The 19,162-nt window shown below is 45.0% G+C and overlaps 1 protein-coding gene across 2 annotated transcripts in view; it reads right to left on the bottom strand.

Moving 5' to 3' along the window:
• Positions 1-14,501, bottom strand: part of AHCTF1 (AT-hook containing transcription factor 1) — a 43,135-nt gene extending 28,634 nt beyond the window's left edge. The window contains exons 1-16 of one of the 2 annotated variants that reach the window (XM_069955245.1): positions 14,317-14,501; positions 8,392-8,524; positions 7,607-7,860; positions 7,329-7,509; positions 6,212-6,419; positions 4,686-4,799; positions 4,347-4,428; positions 3,919-4,069; positions 3,138-3,270; positions 2,866-3,044; positions 2,054-2,115; positions 1,041-1,169; positions 872-962; positions 680-769; positions 338-478; positions 125-229 (exon numbers count right to left, since the gene is read on the bottom strand). In XM_069955245.1, coding sequence (XP_069811346.1) covers positions 125-229; positions 338-478; positions 680-769; positions 872-962; positions 1,041-1,169; positions 2,054-2,115; positions 2,866-3,044; positions 3,138-3,270; positions 3,919-4,069; positions 4,347-4,428; positions 4,686-4,799; positions 6,212-6,419; positions 7,329-7,509; positions 7,607-7,860; positions 8,392-8,512 — 2,041 coding nt within the window. In that variant the 5' untranslated portion in view covers positions 8,513-8,524; positions 14,317-14,501. The remainder of the gene's footprint in view (positions 1-124; positions 230-337; positions 479-679; positions 770-871; positions 963-1,040; positions 1,170-2,053; positions 2,116-2,865; positions 3,045-3,137; positions 3,271-3,918; positions 4,070-4,346; positions 4,429-4,685; positions 4,800-6,211; positions 6,420-7,328; positions 7,510-7,606; positions 7,861-8,391; positions 8,525-14,316) is intronic. The other variant, XM_069955246.1, reaches the window with a different exon arrangement.
• Positions 14,502-19,162: the final 4,661 nt, after the last annotated feature.

Raw genomic sequence — 19,162 nt, 5'->3', positions numbered from 1 at the left:
GGAAAGTATACAGGTAACAAACAATTCTACCTAAACATCTGTTAAATATCACGCAGCCAAACCGGCCCGTCCAAATTTTTTTTTTTTATTCTAAGCAATCAAATAAAAGGCTGTAATAGTTTACCTGGGTTGTCTGGTAGAAGACCACAACGACAGAACCAGAGGACTACGGAGGCGTACTGAGTTAACAGCTTGGTGACGGAGAGTTTGTTGGTTAAATCAATTATTCCTGATGAAGAAGTGAACAGGGATCACAGAAAATGTGTTAGAAGTTTTTTTTCAAATTATTCATTTGATGCTACTGCATATATAAAAGAGGGAGAACTTGCTTATGTACCTTGCTTTGTGAGCTCTTTGGCCTCTTTTCTAAAACAGTTCAAAACACTGGTGAGGTTACTAAGGCGCAGGTGACAGTGCTGCAGAGACTGCAGGGTTTGAGAATCGACAAAGTTGCATGAGCCATCAAAGAGCGGAGCGCCTGCAGAACAGACAACCTGTTAGGATGGTGAACCGCTTTAACATTTATAGATTTCCCTGGTAGCGTGATCACTCATGAACACAGCATGTTACAGGACAGTTATCAGAGGTTTATCCGGCAAAAAACGTACTCCCTTTCAACAGTCACATGACTAGGACAGATTTACATACTCATAATATATATATAAAAAAAAAAACTTACAAAGTCTATCAAAATCTTTTTTCGTAACCACCACTTTATTCCACGTCCATTCAAGTACAAAGCGGAGGTTTGGCGCAGATCTTGGTTGCTCTTTGAAATAAATCACAGAAGTTAAAACTTATAGAGGAAAAAAAAAAAAGAAGAAAAAAAAAATAAATGTTTCCACACAAATTTGTACCCAACTAAACTTACCTTCTTCAATCCACTGCTTAATACAACGGGTTAAAAGACTAATAGAACTGGTTTCCACAGCAGCCGATAACACAGCCTGAAGCTGCTCTTCCTAAAAAGAAAATAAAAGCCATAAAAAGGGTTGAATTGTATAGGAAGCAAAGTGTAACGGCGTAAAAATGGAACTTACTTGAGTCAAGCTGGAGGGCTGGACATCAGCAAGTCTTGGAGAAAGCAGACCGGCTACTAAGCACCTGTTATAGCCGTCAGGTATTTCTTCATTTAGAGATGATCCAGAATTCTTTAGGTAGTGCAGGGTCTTAAAATAAATCACAACCAATCAACAATCCACCAAGTCATATGTGCACATGTCCAGCCTATATTATGGTCAAAAGCTACATACACCATCCTGCAGCCTTCAGAGCTGAAAGCTCCCAGCATTACAGGTTAAGGGCGGGTTCAGACTACAGAATTCTCAGATAAATTTGCTGGATTCCGTTGCCTGTACGCGCTCCTCTCCGCCTGTGCCATAGACACCATTCTTTGCACAGGCGGATTATGCAATTGACACGTCAATTCTTTCGGCGGATAGCGAAATCAGCCGGCCCATAGAATGGTCTCTATGGCATAGGCGGAGAGGCGCACGGCCGTGATTGTGTACAGGCAACGTAATCTGGCAGATTTTATCCGCGAGAATTCCGTAGTCTGAACCCACCCTAACAGTCTGGCCAAGGAGGTCTGTTGCGTCAGGTTCCTTTACCCTGGAAGCGGCTATAGAAAGGGAGCTGCACAGATTCACTGCAATGCTTCCGAGCTGCAATGTACTAGGTCTGTCATTGTAAGATAACAGGCAGCCTAACATGTCATGATATAATAGGATGTAACAGGCTCTGGTACAGGGCAGGCATGGGGGCCCAAGCAGTGTAGTGTACGCCTCTCACCTCTTCCAGAGGTACCACAGACCGCATTTACACTAGTTAGTTGTAGAAGGATATCAGCTATATCTGATATAGCTTCAAATGCGATAAAGTCTATACAGGTGTGGGGGGCCTCCTCATATAATAACTCTTTTATATGTAATAAGTAACAGAAATGTACAGTACAAAGCGGGAATGGAATCCCATTATACAAATGACACAAAAAACACATCGTAAGCAGCAAATAGAATTTAACAAATTTAACAAAATTAACGATTCACGTTACCTCTTTCTGAAAGCCGGTGCATGTGATGTGGATAACTCCAGAATTCAACAAACAAGTAGCATCTTTAATATACAAAGAAAAGAAAATACAAATCTTGTCAGTTTTTAAAACGGCGATAAAGTAATAAATAATGAAGAATTGGCCACTTAAAAGGAGTTATCCACTATAATGCTATGTTTACACAACGTATAGTCAACGTCGTTGTTTTTTTTTCACAAATGCATTGAAATCAATGCACAATGATCGGAAATAATTGACACCTCAATATTTTAATGGCCGTTGTTCAATACATTGTGTGAACGATGGCCACTGTTTGCATTGACTTCTATGCAACACATTTCACTATGAAGACAACGGTTGATGTACATTGTGTGAATGTAGCATTAGACAAACTTGGCTGCTATCTTCCAGAAAAAGCACAACACATCTCCAGATTGTGTGTGGTTTGGCAATTAAGCTCCATTCACTTCAATGGACTGGAGCTGCAAAACCTGCACCCAAACTGATAGAATAAATAACTCGTCCAAGGGGCTGAAATAAAGAAATAATTCAATACATAATTAGGATTGACTCTTGTATTTACGTGTAGGTTCACATTGTTTTATCCATTAACCGACACGAAAAAGAGAACCGATCAGGTGCCTGGCTGCATATTATCATAATCAAACAAAAAATGGTTTTGCTCTAAATGCGGCTTGCAGTCAAGACTGCAGTTTAAACACGACAGATGCTCTTTAAGTATAAAGGAATGTCACTGAACTTTATTCACAGAAAAAAAAAAAGCAAAAATCTAAGAATAATAAAGAAAATACCAAAATTATAAGTGCTTGGGAAATAGAACTGCTCTGGAGGTGGATAGGAAGGTGGGACGCCTCTGCTCAGACTGCGCTCGTTCACAAGAATGTCAAATATGGCGTCTTCAGTTACGTTCGTCAAAGCTTCTAGAGACCAGAAGGCAAAGTATGAACAGTTTCTGAGAAACTGACCGGGCCTGTGAAATAGACAGAACACAATGGAACGTGGGATATAAACACAAACACACAAACAATAATTCCCCACAAAGAGATAAAACTGCACCTCTTACCTCAAAGAGTCCGGCATCTGTGCCTGATACCAACGATTTATATCAAACACTCCCATGTAAACCGAAGGCTTATTCTGTCCATAAGTATTAACCTGCCAGCTAAAAATTGACACGCTGGTATCGGGCGATGTAACTACAAATAAAAAAAAATAAAAAAAAAAACGCATGTAAAATGTATATGTATTGCACTTATTACTACTACTACTTACAGACAGGATGAGCTAAAGTAACAATAGTTTTATTGTAACCCAGGATATCCCCTTATAAAAATCCTTTAAGGGTAGCTTCACACGTACTGGATCTGCAGCGGAATTCACACTGCAAGTTTTTATTCTGCTGCTGATATGTAACCCGACCCCTTTAACACCCCGCAGCATACATTACTTGCTTGGCGTCGCAGCTGTGTGTGAGGCTCCCATCGGTCCCCATCAGCCAATCAGTGCACTTTTTTTATTTGGCACGGACTAGGGGCATGGAAGGGGACAATTAACTACAATACAGGGGGTTCGTGGGTTGCAGAGGGGTACAACACTTTGCCAACATTATAAACTACACAACTGGCATGCTTCATGCTGCTCACATCTCATAGGAACCTAAAATGTGAAGTTGGCAGGCCCATTCAGCAGCTGTAGTAATAATTATATTAAATTATATATATATATACACACACACACACACACACACACACACACACACACTAAAGAAAAGAAAGAACAGTGCAAAACAATATAAAAAAAAGAAAAAAAAATGTATAAAATAAGCAATAAATAGGGAAACAAACCTTCATGGAGCCCATCGTCCCTTTCACTATGAGAGCGAAATTTCTCTATGGTCTGGCAGCCCAGTAACTTCATGCTGTTTGTCTGACCTCTCAAAAATAAGGCATTGGCTGACAGATCCAAGTTATACCTTTCCTCGCAGTATTCCAGGTTCTGAAAGAAGCCAATGTAAAGAATGTGAGATATGGTATGGGTCTTATTCAACCAAATCCCAGAAGCATTTTAGTATGCCTTATACAAGAACTTTTTTTTTACTGTTTTATCATATTGAACACAGGTTCACACACAAGAGGCTGTTTATACCCATTAGATGTCAGTTCCCCCATGTAGCATTGGAAACAAACTAAACATGATTGCACACAATGGACATCAAGATTTGTCATTTAATGTAAGCACATAAAAAATAAAAAAAAATAAAAAAGACATTTACCTCATACATAATCTGTCCGGATGGTAAGCATTTTCTGTCACCAAAAGCCAACTGCAGCAAGTGGAAGCTTAAATCTCTCCCACTGCAATAGAAAATAGATTGAGACTAGTCACCCAGGAGAGAGATTAACAACTCGGTGAAACATGAAACATATCGATAGTTATGTAGCGTCAGCAGTTCAAAGGGCATTAGGGAGTGTTCACACAATTTGGGTTTTAATTGCAATTATCGAAGCCAAAGTCAGGAACAGGAGGGCAGGGCCTTCCTTTAAAATTCTTTTCTACTCCAATTAAAAACTTGCATGTGTGAACAAACCATCAAGAGATTGTTAAATCTTACCTTTGACTTGTCTGAACTACCCACAGGTAACAGCAGTTTCGGGGGTCATTTTCAGGTTCTTGAAAAGTAACCGAGAACACAGGAACTCTGCCCCCTTCGACTTGAACATGACACCTAGAAAAATTGAACAGTATTTAAAGCATTGCTCCTCATGGTTGCCTCAGACACTGTACGGTGCGGTATGTCGCCACGCCGAACCTTGCAGAACAGACAGGGGAGCAACGCTGGACCTGTCTGTAAAGATTTACCTTCTCTGTTCACACACACATACAATGTCACATGAGCACATTTTTCTTTTTCTTACAATGCAGAAAAAGGAACAATTGAACAAGTGAAATCTGCAAAAATGGATTTGCAATTATACGCCTTAAAGGGAACCTGTCACCGGAGAAGAGAGGGAAGAGCCCGTCTGACCCCCCAGCGGATACTTACCTCATCCTGCAAGTCCCGCCGCGGAGAAAGCGCCGCCCGACGGTCTGTGCACGAGTTATGTAAATGAGAAGAGATGAGCCCCACGTCCAGAGGAAATGACTGCAGCAGTGATTTCCTATGGACGTTGGACTCATCTATATATTGCGCGCACAGTCGGGCGGCGATTTCTCTGCAGCGAGACCGGCTTCTGGAGCGGGACTTGCAGGATGAGGCAAGTATCCGGGGCTCCACCAGGGGGTCGGGCGGGCTCTTCCCTCTCTTCTCTGGTGACAGGTTCCCCTTAAATGTTAATGGGTGTGAGAAACTCATCCTGCTCCAGATATCCCAGCAATTCCACCTCTTGAGGTCGAGGATGAGGCTGATCAAGCTGTTCTTCTTGGGGACTAAAGAGATACAAGGTAAAACTCCCAAAAATGCTTGGACTAAGACACCAGGACACTATCGCATGAGCGAGTAGTAAATGGCCAGGGAAAAAGAATGCTTAAAGAAACCTAGGGAGGTCGGGACTGAAAAAGAATGGTGTGCAGGAAGACTTGGCACTAGGAAGTTCTTGCTCACACAGGTTTATTCAGCGTACTTAATTACAGCTGCACGCATAGCGGCTCACACTGGGCCTTTCCAAACAGTTGCTGTTGAGAAAGGCCCAGTGTGAGCCGCTACGCGTGCAGCTGTAATTAAGTACGCTGAATAAACCTGTGTGTTGAGCAAGAACTTCCTAGTGCCAAGTCTTCCTGCACACCATAGTATCTGCATCTACGTGTACCGGACTGAGAGGTTGATGTGCCGTTCCTACTTGGATATTTCGTTAGTACTGAAAAATCAAACTGGAGAAAGGAAGGTGAACTTGATCTTGTATCTCAAGGACACTTCCCGATGAAAAAATAAAATTACAAAAAAAAAACAAAAAAAAAAAAAAACACCACCTTTACTTACCGGCTAGTGTTGCCACCTAGTGACGGGGGCCTGTACCTCTGGGCTATGTCCCCCAATGCAATCCATAGAAAATATTAAACTCTTTGTAAGTTTGTAGAAGCATTGCAGAATATATTTAAAAAATTACTCACACACACACACACATACAGTAAATTACTTACTCTCGTCTTAAAGTTTTCATATTCCATAAAGACAGGTTTCCATCTGAAAAGCCTACAGCCAGCTGGTTAGTTCTACTTATATAGCTGACTGTGGTTACTGTGGTTCCAGAAGGGGCCAATAACTGAAGACACAGATGTCGCCTCTCTCTGTTAGCGGCTTCTCTAAGCTTAGGGATTTCTGTTGGTATCCCACTGATGACTTCAAGGTCTATAAGTGAAAAAATAATAGGGGTCAGTAACAAGTATGGAAAAAGCCGTACAACTCCCATGGCATAGAGACAGTGACGGCCGTGGTGCTACAATGTTTCCATAACTACCATGTACTTCTATAAGAATTAAAAAAAAAAAAAAAAGTGCAGAGTTGTCAACATGACTGATATTTAGGCTATGTTCCCACTACATACTGGGAAGTGCTAACGGGGGTTGTTGTAAAACGGCCGGAATTAATGATCTGGAACATTCATTCTTTTTCGATAATGCCCATTGTTAGCTATTCTCAGTTAGTAGAAGGAATATAGGCTAAATGTTCCTCCTCTTCAGAGTCTTCAAACTCCTGCACATGTGCTGTAGCAAACCGCAGAGCTGAGAGGGCAAGGAAGAGGAATCCCACCCGGGGGCGTCCTTAATGACGAGGACAGCGGGGGACCTAGGGCACAGACACTCTAGGCTACACCAGTTTGACAAGGCACCGCTAGTTTAAGTTGTTTTTTAGGACAATAACTGCATTACTTGCTGAACAGACCCCAGGACAGATTCTGGATTAAAAGCAGCTGACTGTACAAGTGACTGGGGGAGGGGGGGGGGGGGGTGATTGCAGGTACAGAGTCGTATTAACAGACACTGGATATGTTCCCACTTTGGGAAAAGATCAGTCAAGTGATCAGATCAACAATGATCAGCTATATAATGAGATGAGTGAGAATATGGCCCTGGGGTGGTGGGGATAAATGGAAAGTCTGATAAAACATCCAACTATGTATTTTACTGTTCCTGGCAGACTGAGTTTTTTCAAGCAGCTCCTTGTACATCTTTTTCCATACCCCAAATAAGTTTCCACTTTTGCACCAAGAGACATCGGCTTTAAACTTGGGGAAAGTTTCATTTATTTGAAAAATACCTGAAGCTTCCAATTCATCTTGATTGTTAGATATATCATCTAGGCATAAATCAATAAGAAGAACATGTCCGACATCTGTAACCACGGCTGCAACACCAAAGAACCATCGCAGGCTCTGGTGTAAGTGCTGAGTGCTTGCACTGGCTCCTCCATCATTTACCAATGGTTCCACCGCAGTTACCTAAGTGTAAGGAAGGGGGTAAAAAAATCAGCTATAAAAATACTATTTCACAAATTATTATTCAAATAAAAGTTTATAAAAGTTTATAAGAGCTTACCGATCCAGGAAGCACAACTGCTTTCACTACTTTGGAGATGCCAACATCATATAAGCAGAGAATACTGCCTTCTGTTTCCACCAGACCCACAAGGAGTCCTGTCTTCTTCTGCCAGGAAAACTCTTTGACTGCCACAACGGTAGGAGGTCGTTCAGTCACTGTGCTGAAGCAATATGCAGAAAGTCTTTCACCGGTTACAGAGTTAGTTACTTCCAGTTGGGGTCCACATGCTAGCCAAGCTAGCCCAGCTCTTCCTGTATAAGGACAGAGAAAAGAAAATCGATTATAATGAAACTAAATTTTAGAAATATGTCATACAGACTTGTCAGAAGTTTTGGTAGATGGGAGGACCGGGTGCATAAATCCCCATTAATTGCTAAAGTAAATGGGGAGCGACGTTCAGGTGTTGCAGGGGTGCAGGCTGGGTGAGGCCTGGCCTCCTCCATTCTAAACTGTTGACCATGTTTTGGCAGTCACTAAAGCTGCATTCAAAAGTCCGTAAATTTTGCGGACCTATGGATGGTCCTGTCCGCCTTACTAGCCTAGGGATTTAACTACAAACTGAATGAACATGGCACAGAGGATGAAGGTAAGAGACATAGCATCATCCTTGGTGCCCCGTGCACAATGGTGACATGTCAGAAAAGTAGATTCGTCTAACCTGCTGATAGTTCCCCTTTAACACACAATAGAAGTCTATGGAAATGCATAACATGATAGTACACGTCCTTTTACCATTTCCGCTAATTAATATTTTAATTAACCAGCCTTTATCGGTATCCTACCTGTGGTAAATTTTGCGCGCAAGACAGATTCCAAGTTAATTTCATCCTCCTGGAGAGCTTCTATGGTGGTCTCTGGGAACGGCAGCAAACTGCTGGTTACTTGTGCTGCAAGATTTTGCATCTTTTTTTTTTCCTTTTAAAACAAAAGAAAAAAAACAAATTGAAGCTATTTTCATAGTCGATAAGATCCATCAAGTTTAATCCGTAACTGTGTTGATCCAGAGGAAGGCAGAAAAACCCCAATGAGGCAGACGACAATTGCCCCATCACAGAGAGAAATTCCTTCCTGACTCCAATATGGCGATCAGTATAATCTCTGCATCAGTGTCCTATCACCAGAAATCTAGTATTCTCGTATCAATAACTATAATTATTATTTTTTTTTCCTTTATTTTCAAGAAAAAGCTTCCAGACCCTATGATTATGGTGAAATCTTCCTTCCTCTAGACTTGGGATAGGGAATCTTCAGCCCTCCTGCTATTGCAAAACTACAATTCCCATCATCCCGGAAAGCCATGAGAGCTGAAGGTTCCCTATTCCTGATCTAGATGTAGAGGATGCCCCCTTGTCATGGTTAAAGACCTAGGTGTGAGGAGATTACTACAAAGATCTCTGTACTGTCCAGTCATATTTGTACATTGTGATCAGACGCCCCTAAGAAGCCTTTTTCTCTAAACTTAAAAGGGGTAGTGCGGCGCTAAACATTTATTCACAAAATAACACACATTACAAAGTTATACAACTTTGTAATGTGTGTTATGTAAGTGAATGGCCCCCTTCCCCGTGTTCCCCCCCACCCCGAAAGTGTGGTGCATTATACTCAACGCATTATTGTTGACCCCTGTCGACTGTCTGCCAAAACGTGCCAGTGTCAGCCCATCCATAGGGTTTATGTGGATTGGGACCACTGTACCGTGCATGTGCGGCATAGTAAGAATGTGGGCACGCCGACGTGATGCACAGCGTGGCCCTGAACAACGTCAGGCTAATTATGTTTGAATCATGCCCCTGGACGTGATGGGCATAGAGGAGTACCCAGGAGACCGTGACTAGATGCCATTGGCTCACCGCCCAGATGACTACTTGCGGCGGATTTGCTTACAGGGCACCAAGAATATCAAGTAAGTTTGGGGAATATACATTGCAGTGAGGAAAGTCTGGGAAGTGTGCTGGCACTGCTGCAGGACATTTCAATAGCATTATAGCAGTATGTTAGGTGATTGGTTCCCTTTAAAGGAATATTCCCATCTCAATTCTCTGCTCTGAAAGCAATGGTCTGGCTGGTCTATGTAAGGTAGCTGCATAGAGATAGTGTATTTATACCTTCTAAAAATATGTATACTATAGCTTTAAACACTTCGGCCGGATCGCTGCTTTTAGAGCAGAGTGGTGGTCGGTAACCTAGACAACAAGCTGTCAGCCATGGGAGGAAAAGAGAGTATATCGGGAGGAGGTGGCAAGTTTGCTAAATAATTGTGTAGTTTACTCCAAAATATTCCACAACAATACTGCCACAGGGTCACACATGAGCAATGCTCTGTCTACTGTGTCACATCTACTAGCCGAGCACAGCACAGTAATTAGTAAGACTCATAATTAACATGGTGCGAGTCATGTAAGCAAGTTCCTTAGGTAAACTAACAGCAAATCTGCTAGGGGTGCGTTCACATGTACAGGATCTGCAGCAGATTTGCTTTCAATCTGCAAGTTCAAATCAGCACTTTCAAATCTGCTGCAGATCCTGTACGTGTGAACGCACGCTTAGTGTTCAGAACATCAGCACAAGTTTGCAGAAACCTTTTTGATAGTATGCTGGCAGATCTGGAGACACGGCTACATTGGATTTTACAAAAATCTCTGGCAACTCTTTCACTTTTCGTCCCTCCATTTGTCTCCGTTCTGGAAGCACAGCCGGATATATGAAGAGAACCATGTGTCTCCTTGGCCTCGCAGTGATCTGTCAGCAGCCATGCAGGGATGCCGCTAAGAGGGGCGCTACTACTGCGGCTGCCCCCATCTCCTACATCCATTAAGTGATGCGAGAGGTAGTAACCCACCTTCCAACAGACAGGAAACAGAATTGTGAGGGGCGTTAACTTCTTTTATGATGCAGGGGTCCTGTGTTCTGTCCTATGGGAGGAGGTGGGCCTCTCCAGGGGGGCAGTCATAGGGAGAGGAGAGAAATTAAGACTAGCTTTTAAGGGAACTTATCTGCACAATTGTGCTGATATGGTTCCCTGCAGCACAGTATAGATCTACTGAGCAGCTCCCAGACAATATACTGCATGGTAAATCTATACTGTGCTGCTGGGAACCATATTAGCCTAATCATGCTGATAGTTCTCTTTAATATTACTATGATACAATTGTATATGCAAATGTCGTTCTCTGCCAGATACCAGGTACAATATATACTACTCAATGATTCAACGTGCGGCACCATGATCAGCGGCACCAGCCGGACGGCGTTTCTGTCTCACAGCACACGATACTGATGTGGTGGTTACGTAGTAATGACTGATCGCAGCAGCATACAGACCTGGTCTATGGTCAGCCGACACACCGACAGCTCTGCTCTCTCATAACAGTATCACAATGACAGCAGATGGGGAGGATTCCTACCCTGTGGCACTGCCACTGCTGCAGAACTACAACTACCATCAGGCCATGAAGATGAGAGCTGTAGTTTCACACCAGCTGGAGAGTCACAGTGTGGTACAGGAAGCAATAGGAGGAGGCCACATTCTGTAGCATTACCTCTTATAGTGCTGCTATACCACCTATAGACTATGCATGGGGGAGAAGAGCTGGACAGACAGCACATCACTGCTCTGCATGAGGGAGAACAGCAGGACAGCACACATCACTGCTCTGCATGAGGGAGAACAGCAGGACAGCACACATCACTGCTCTGCATGAGGGAGAACAGCAGGACAGCACACATCACTGCTCTGCATGAGGGAGAACAGCAGGACAGCACACATCACTGCTCTGCATGAGGGAGAACAGACAGCACACATCACTGCTCTGCATGAGGGAGAACAGACAGCACACATCACTGCTCTGCATGGGGGAGAACAGACAGCACACATCACTGCTCTGCATGGGGGAGAACAGACAGCACACATCACTGCTCTGCATAGGGGAGAACAGACAGCTCACATCACTGCTCTGCATGAGGGAGAACAGACAGCACACATCACTGCTCTGCATGAGGGAGAACAGACAGCACACATCACTGCTCTGCATGAGGGAGAACAGACAGCACACATCACTGCTCTGCATGAGGGAGAACAGACAGCACTGCTCTGCATGAGGGAGAACAGACAGCACTGCTCTGCATGAGGGAGAACAGACAGCACTGCTCTGCATGAGGGAGAACAGACAGCACACATCACTGCTCTGCATGAGGGAGAACAGACAGCACTGCTCTGCATGAGGGAGAACAGACAGCACTGCTCTGCATGAGGGAGAACAGGCAGCACTGCTCTGCATGAGGGAGAACAGACAGCACTGCTCTGCATGAGGGAGAACAGACAGCACACATCACTGCTCTGCATGAGGGAGAACAGACAGCACACATCACTGCTCTGCATGAGGGAGTACAGACAGCACACATCACTGCTCTGCATGAGGGAGAACAGAAAGCACATCACTACATGAGGGAGAACAGACAGCACACATCACTGCTCTGCATGAGGGAGAACAGACAGCACACATCACTGCTTTGCATGAGGGAGAACAGACAGCACACATCACTGCTCTGCATGAGGGAGAACAGACAGCACTGCTCTGCATGAGGGAGAACAGACAGCACACATCACTGCTCTGCATGGGGGAGAACAGACAGCACACATCACTGCTCTGCATGAGGGAGAACAGACAGCACACATCACTGCTCTGCATGGGGGAGAACAGACAGCACACATCACTGCTCTGCATGGGGGAGAACAGACAGCACACATCACTGCTCTGCATGAGGGAGAACAGACAGCACATCACTGCTCTGCATGGGGGAGAACAGACAGCACACATCACTGCTCTGCATGAGGGAGAACAGACAGCACACATCACTGCTCTGCATGAGGGAGAACAGACAGCACACATCACTGCTCTGCATGAGGGAGAACAGACAGCACACATCACTGCTCTGCATGAGGGAGAACAGACAGCACTGCTCTGCATGAGGGAGAACAGACAGCACACATCACTGCTCTGCATGAGGGAGAACAGACAGCACACATCACTGCTCTGCATGAGGGAGAACAGACAGCACTGCTCTGCATGAGGGAGAACAGACAGCACATCACTGCTCTGCATGAGGGAGAACAGACAGCACATCACTGCTCTGCATGAGGGAGAACAGACAGCACACATCACTGCTCTGCATGAGGGAGAACAGACAGCACTGCTCTGCATGAGGGAGAACAGACAGCACATCACTGCTCTGCATGAGGGAGAACAGACAGCACACATCACTGCTCTGCATGGGGGAGAACAGACAGCACACATCACTGCTCTGCATGAGGGAGAACAGACAGCACATCACTGCTCTGCATGAGGGAGAACAGACAGCACATCACTGCTCTGCATGAGGGAGAACAGACAGCACATCACTGCTCTGCATGGGGGAGAACAGACAGCACACATCACTGCTCTGCATGAGGGAGAACAGCAGGACAGCACACATCACTGCTCTGCATGAGGGAGAACAGACAGCACACATCACTGCTCTGCATGAGGGAGAACAGACAGCACACATCACTGCTCTGCATGAGGGAGAACAGACAGCACACATCACTGCTCTGCATGAGGGAGAACAAACAGCACACAGCACTGCTCTGCATGGGGGAGAACAGACAGCACACATCACTGCTCTGCATGAGGGAGAACAGACAGCACTGCTCTGCATGAGGGAGAACAGACAGCACACATCACTGCTCTGCATGAGGGAGAACAGACAGCACACATCACTGCTCTGCATGAGGGAGAACAGACAGCACACATCACTGCTCTGCATGAGGGAGAACAGACAGCACTGCTCTGCATGAGGGAGAACAGACAGCACACATCACTGCTCTGCATGAGGGAGAACAGACAGCACACATCACTGCTCTGCATGAGGGAGAACAGACAGCACACATCACTGCTCTGCATGAGGCAGAACAGACAGCACACAGCACTGCTCTGCATGGGGGAGAACAGACAGCACACATCACTGCTCTGCATGAGGGAGAACAGACAGCACACATCACTGCTCTGCATGAGGGAGAACAGACAGCACACATCACTGCTCTGCATGAGGGAGAACAGACAGCACACATCACTGCTCTGCATGAGGGAGAACAGACAGCACACATCACTGCTCTGCATGAGGGAGAACAGACAGCACACATCACTGCTCTGCATGAGGGAGAACAGACAGCACTGCTCTGCATGAGGGAGAACAGACAGCACACATCACTGCTCTGCATGAGGGAGAACAGACAGCACACATCACTGCTCTGCATGAGGGAGAACAGACAGCACACATCACTGCTCTGCATGAGGGAGAACAGACAGCACACATCACTGCTCTGCATGAGGGAGAACAGACAGCACTGCTCTGCATGAGGGAGAACAGACAGCACACATCACTGCTCTGCATGAGGGAGAACAGACAGCACACATCACTGCTCTGCATGAGGGAGAACAGACAGCACACATCACTGCTCTGCATGGGGGAGAACAGACAGCACTGCTCTGCATGAGGGAGAAGAGCGGACGAGCCCGTGGACTCCGGGTATCATGTGCAGCTTCCCGCCCGGCAGTCTATGGCACTCCCCCATGCTTTTCTATCCTACACGGACACGGTGCACGGCGTTACACCACATGACACGCGCCGCTCCTCCGGGCCGTGACAGCCACCACACAATCCGCGCTCACCGTGAGGATTACCGAGCAGCGGCCGCCACGCACACAGCTCCTAACGCCAATGTCACACCGCCAGCGGCCTGTTACACACACGGGAACATCACGGCCACCATCTCTGTAACTGAAGCTCCTCCCCTTCCGGTTCCTCTCGACGACGTCAAGGTGAAAGGTTCACCGCGTGACAGAGGAAAAACAGGCGTGTATTCAAAACTGTCGTTTGATTGGTCGGTTTGTGTCGAGGGGCGGGTCCTGCCGTGGGGACGTCAGACGAGTGCGTGGTGCCGCAAAATGAGCACGCGCAAATCACAGCAATGGCGGGAAATCCTCGTTTGAAACGTGTCCATGTAAGAGAGCAGTGCTTGTGGGTGTTGTCTGCTCGGCTTACGTCTCAGTCGTAAAGTCTCACGCGTTTAAGCTAAAGGGTTAAATTAACAAGTATTCACTGAATATTCCTGCTTACAGTCTGTATGTAATTACAGTCATGATTTAAAGGGATTGTTCACCAAAAAATTTTTTCTTTCAGATCAACTGGTGCCAGAAAGTGCCAAAAAACTGTAATTTACTTCTATTAAAAATCCCCAGTCTTCCAGTACTTATCATCTGCTGTATGTCCTGCACTAAGTGGTGTATTATTTCCAGTCTGGACAGCAGGAGAGGTTTTCTATGGGGATTTGCTGCTGCTCTGGACAGTTCCTGATATAGGTGGCAGCAGAGAGCACTGTGTCAGGCTGGAGAGAATACGCCACTTCCTGTAGGACATACAGCAGCTGATAAGTACTGGAAGACTAGAGATTTTTTTTAAAATAAGTAAATTAGGGATCCATAGCGAGAAATCTGCTGAGGATCCGGTGTGTTTGTACCCTTAGCGAGTCTTCCCACCTACAAAGAATAGAGAGATGAATCTAACCTACTGATATGTCCCTATTGTGCAGGAGATGCTGAGGATGAGGACATGTCTCTTATACCTTCCTCCTCGGTGCCGCTCCCGTGCTGTTAGCAGTGTAATTCTCGGTCCGGAGCTCTTTTCAAGTCCGCTCAGCCAGTCAGAAGCAGGCGCGGGATCCCACCTCTGTCACTGACTGGCTGGGCGGACTTAAAACGTTACGTCTGAAGACCCTGCAGATACCAGGAAGGGGCCGGGCAGCGCGGACCAGTGCAACGCGATCCGGGACCTGGTGCTGGAACCGGGGAATACTTTTCTAACTTTTAAATTTTTTTTTATAAACTTTTTCCTTTATCCCTACCAGGGTTTACGATTTAATAACTTTATTTTATACTTATAATGTATGTACTCCTGTATGCTTATAGGGTCCTATTACACGGGCCTGATCATTTTACTAAATGAGCGTCAATCGGCTAGACCGGTGCTCATTTACTGGACCTATTATGGTGCGTTTACACAGACAGATTTATCTGACAGATCTTTGAAGCCAAAGCCAGCAACAGACTATGAACAGGGAACGGGTCATAAAGGAAACACTGGGATTTCTCCTCTTTTCAAATGCATTCCTGGCTTTGGCTTCCAAAATCTGTCAGATAAATCTGTCTGTGTAAACGCAACCTTAGACGTCCCGATAATTGGGCAGAAAGGGCTGAATGGACATCGTTAGCGATGTCCATGCAGCCCTTGCCCAAACACCTGATACTTTACCTCTCTCTGCTCCCGGTCTTCTCTCCTGTGCTCCTCAGCTTTCCGTCCCAGCGGCTGCAGCATCTAAGCAGCCTGTCACCTGACAGGCCGCTCAGCCAATCACAGAACGGGATCGGGAAGCTTCGGAGCATAAGAAATCGCCAGCCTGCGCATTGCGGTCGGCGCCCGACGATTTTGAGTCCGAACCTAAATCAACAATCAACTGATTGATAATTGGCCGAATCGGCTTGATTAGGCTGATTATGGATCCATGTAATAAGGCTCTTACTGTGCCCCAGCAGCAGACAGAAGAAACAGATAGCCCGGGGTATGTTTGCCCCCCATGCTTCACGGTTGGGATTGTGTTTTGTTTTTTTTTGTTTTTTTTTATATTGTCCTCATCCTTCTTTTTCTTACAAAAACAGCAAGTCGAGTTGATACCAAACAATTTAATTTTGGTCTCATCCAACCACATGACCTTCTCCCATACCTTCCCTGGATCATCCAGATGGTCATAACATAAATTTCATATGTTGCTGCGACTAACAATTCCTTCCTTACCTGTTATTATCTATTCAGTCTCCTTTCCCCAGTTCTGAGCTGCTGCTTTCTGCTGAAGACACAACAATCTATGTGTGAGCTTTTCTCTCTGTCTCCCCCTTCTCACTTTCATTCTGGTTCTGATGTCTCTCTCTGGGTGATTTGGAAGTGCACATTAGTGTAATAACTAAACCTGGGAAGGACCAGTCCCAAGTCTGACATTATAGGCCTCTATGGCTCATTAATGTTGATATAAAGATCTTCTCTAAGACGCCTCTTCTCCCGGGGATAATACACACCGACCCGGTCGGCTTCATACTGGGGAGGGAGACGAGGGACAACACCAACATAACTGCTTCTTTACTCTAAAAATAAACCATGCTCATTGCCGTTTTGCCTTCTATTAGTTAATACCCAGAAGGCTTTTGATCGTCCTCATTGCGGCCTCCTCTTGGCGGCTCTTGGGCAGGTGGGTTTTGGCCCTCTCTTCCTTAGCAGATTTCTGTCACTGTACACAGGTCCCTTGGCGCAAGTGTGGGTCAGTGTGGTCCTATCTGCTTCCATCCATATACACATCAGTATGAGACAGGGGGGCCCTTACTATACGTATGAGTGACGGAGCATCTGGTGACAGCCAATAGAAACAATGACACAGTACTGAAAACATGTTCATGTATGGTATGTATGTGTATGTATTACACCGGCTATATATTCCATAACATTAAAAGGGGAATTATCGAATCTAACCTGCTGATAGTTCCCTACTGCGCATGGGACGCTGATGATGTTGCTACTTCTCTTACTTTCCTCCTCTACACCGTTCCTGTGCTGTCAGCAGTGCAATCCTTGTTCCGGAGCACCATTAGGAGCACTGCACTGACATCCCCCCCCGGCGGCGGACTCCATTGTTTATTAATATATTAGAAGAAGCAGGCCGGTTCACACTTTGGGGGGCAGGACAGTGCTCCGGCCCAAACATTACACTGCTAACAGCACAGGAACGGCACCGAGGAGGAAGGTAGGAGATATACTTTCCTCCTTAGCGCCCTGTGTGCAGTAGGGAACTATCAGCGGGTTAGATTCTTCTTTTAATGGTCAAGTCCTTAAGTGGGACTAAGAAAAAGAATCTAAAAAGAAAAAGTTTAATAAAATGTTTGATAATATAAAGAAAAACACAAACAACACTACCCCAAAAGAAAATTCTTTATTGTGCAAAAAAAAGAAAGAAAAAAGTACTTGATTTATCCCACCTTCCATAATACAGTATAAAAAGCAGCCAAGAAGTTACATGATTGTAAAAATGGCTCCAATAAAAGCTACAGCTCGTAAGGAAAAATACAAACCCTCACTCAGCTCAATTGATAGAGAAGACAAATGGCTTCCAGAATGCGGCAACACAGAACTAAGTGATTTCTCTCTGTGTTTTACTTATAAATTGCAGTAAACGGTAAAACAAAAAAAAAATATAAAGTTTGTATTACTGTAATTCTACTGACCCGCAGGCGTTAACGGGTAATTTATACCACATGGGAAGTGAATTTAAAATGAAACTGAAACACAATAAATTACTGAATGGAAACCAAACTTGAAAATACTCCCCCCCCCCCCACTCCATAAAGTAAAAGAAGAGAAAACCAAAAAGTTTTTTAATACATTAAAGTGACTCTGTACCAACAATCTGACCCCCCCCAAACCACTTGTACCATCAGATAGCGGCTTTTAATCCAAGATCTGTCCTGGGGTCAGTTCGGCAGGTGATGCAGTTTTTGTCCAAAAAAATAACTTTTAAACTTACAGCCCTTTGTCAAATTGGTGTGGCCTAGGGTGTGTGTGCCCTAACCTTGCACTGTCCCTTGGAGGATTCTTCCTATTCATCACTTGTATAGGAGGTTCACATGTGTTGGATAGTTAAGGCCCATGTGCAGTGTTCAGACCAGTGATGAATAGGAGAAATCCTGCCCAGGGGCATTCTTAATGGTGAAGAGGGTGAGGAGGAAGAAAGGAGAGGTGTTGCAGACCTAGGGCACAGACACTCTAGGCCGCGCCAATTTGACAGGTCAGATCTTGGATTAAAAGCAGCTATCCAACCGTACAAGCGATTTGTGGGGGCAGATTGTCCCTTTAAGGGTCACTTTTATCAAAGTCTGAGCCTAGTGCAAACTTGATTAAAAAAAAGGCGCCAATTGTTGCACAATGACACCCCCCCCCCCCCATGCGCATAGACTGTGCATTTTCCCCCCAAAATTTGCACATTGTGCGCCATATGGGAGGTAGGGGGCACAGCAAAGGTTTATTTGTCAATATTTGTGCCGCGAAACAGGCTAAAAATCTATGCCAACTCTGAACTGGTATAGATTTTATAGCGTATTGCAGCTCCTTTGCAGTGCTCTAATGTACAGCAGTAGGTGGAAGTAAAAAAAAAAAATGCAGCTGACAGATTAACATAAACGGAAACTATCAGCGGGTCAGAAGCATCTAACCTGCTGATATATCCAGGACACTGAGGATGAAGGCAAGTTTCTTACCATCATCCTCGGCACTTTTTTTCATAATTTTAGCAGTTTAAATAATATGCTAATTAAAATGTTTTGGTGCACTGGGCGGGGCTACCATCCTCAGTTCACCAATCCAAATCTACCTTTATCCTCAGTGCCCTGAGGCTTCTTTAAAGTGACTCAGCTGCAATTC

Source organism: Dendropsophus ebraccatus, chromosome 15 (genome assembly GCF_027789765.1).
Source record: "Dendropsophus ebraccatus isolate aDenEbr1 chromosome 15, aDenEbr1.pat, whole genome shotgun sequence".
NCBI lineage: Eukaryota > Metazoa > Chordata > Amphibia > Anura > Hylidae > Dendropsophus > Dendropsophus ebraccatus.
Note: the sequence above shows the minus strand (reverse complement) of the source record. Positions and strands in the feature narration are given on the sequence as shown.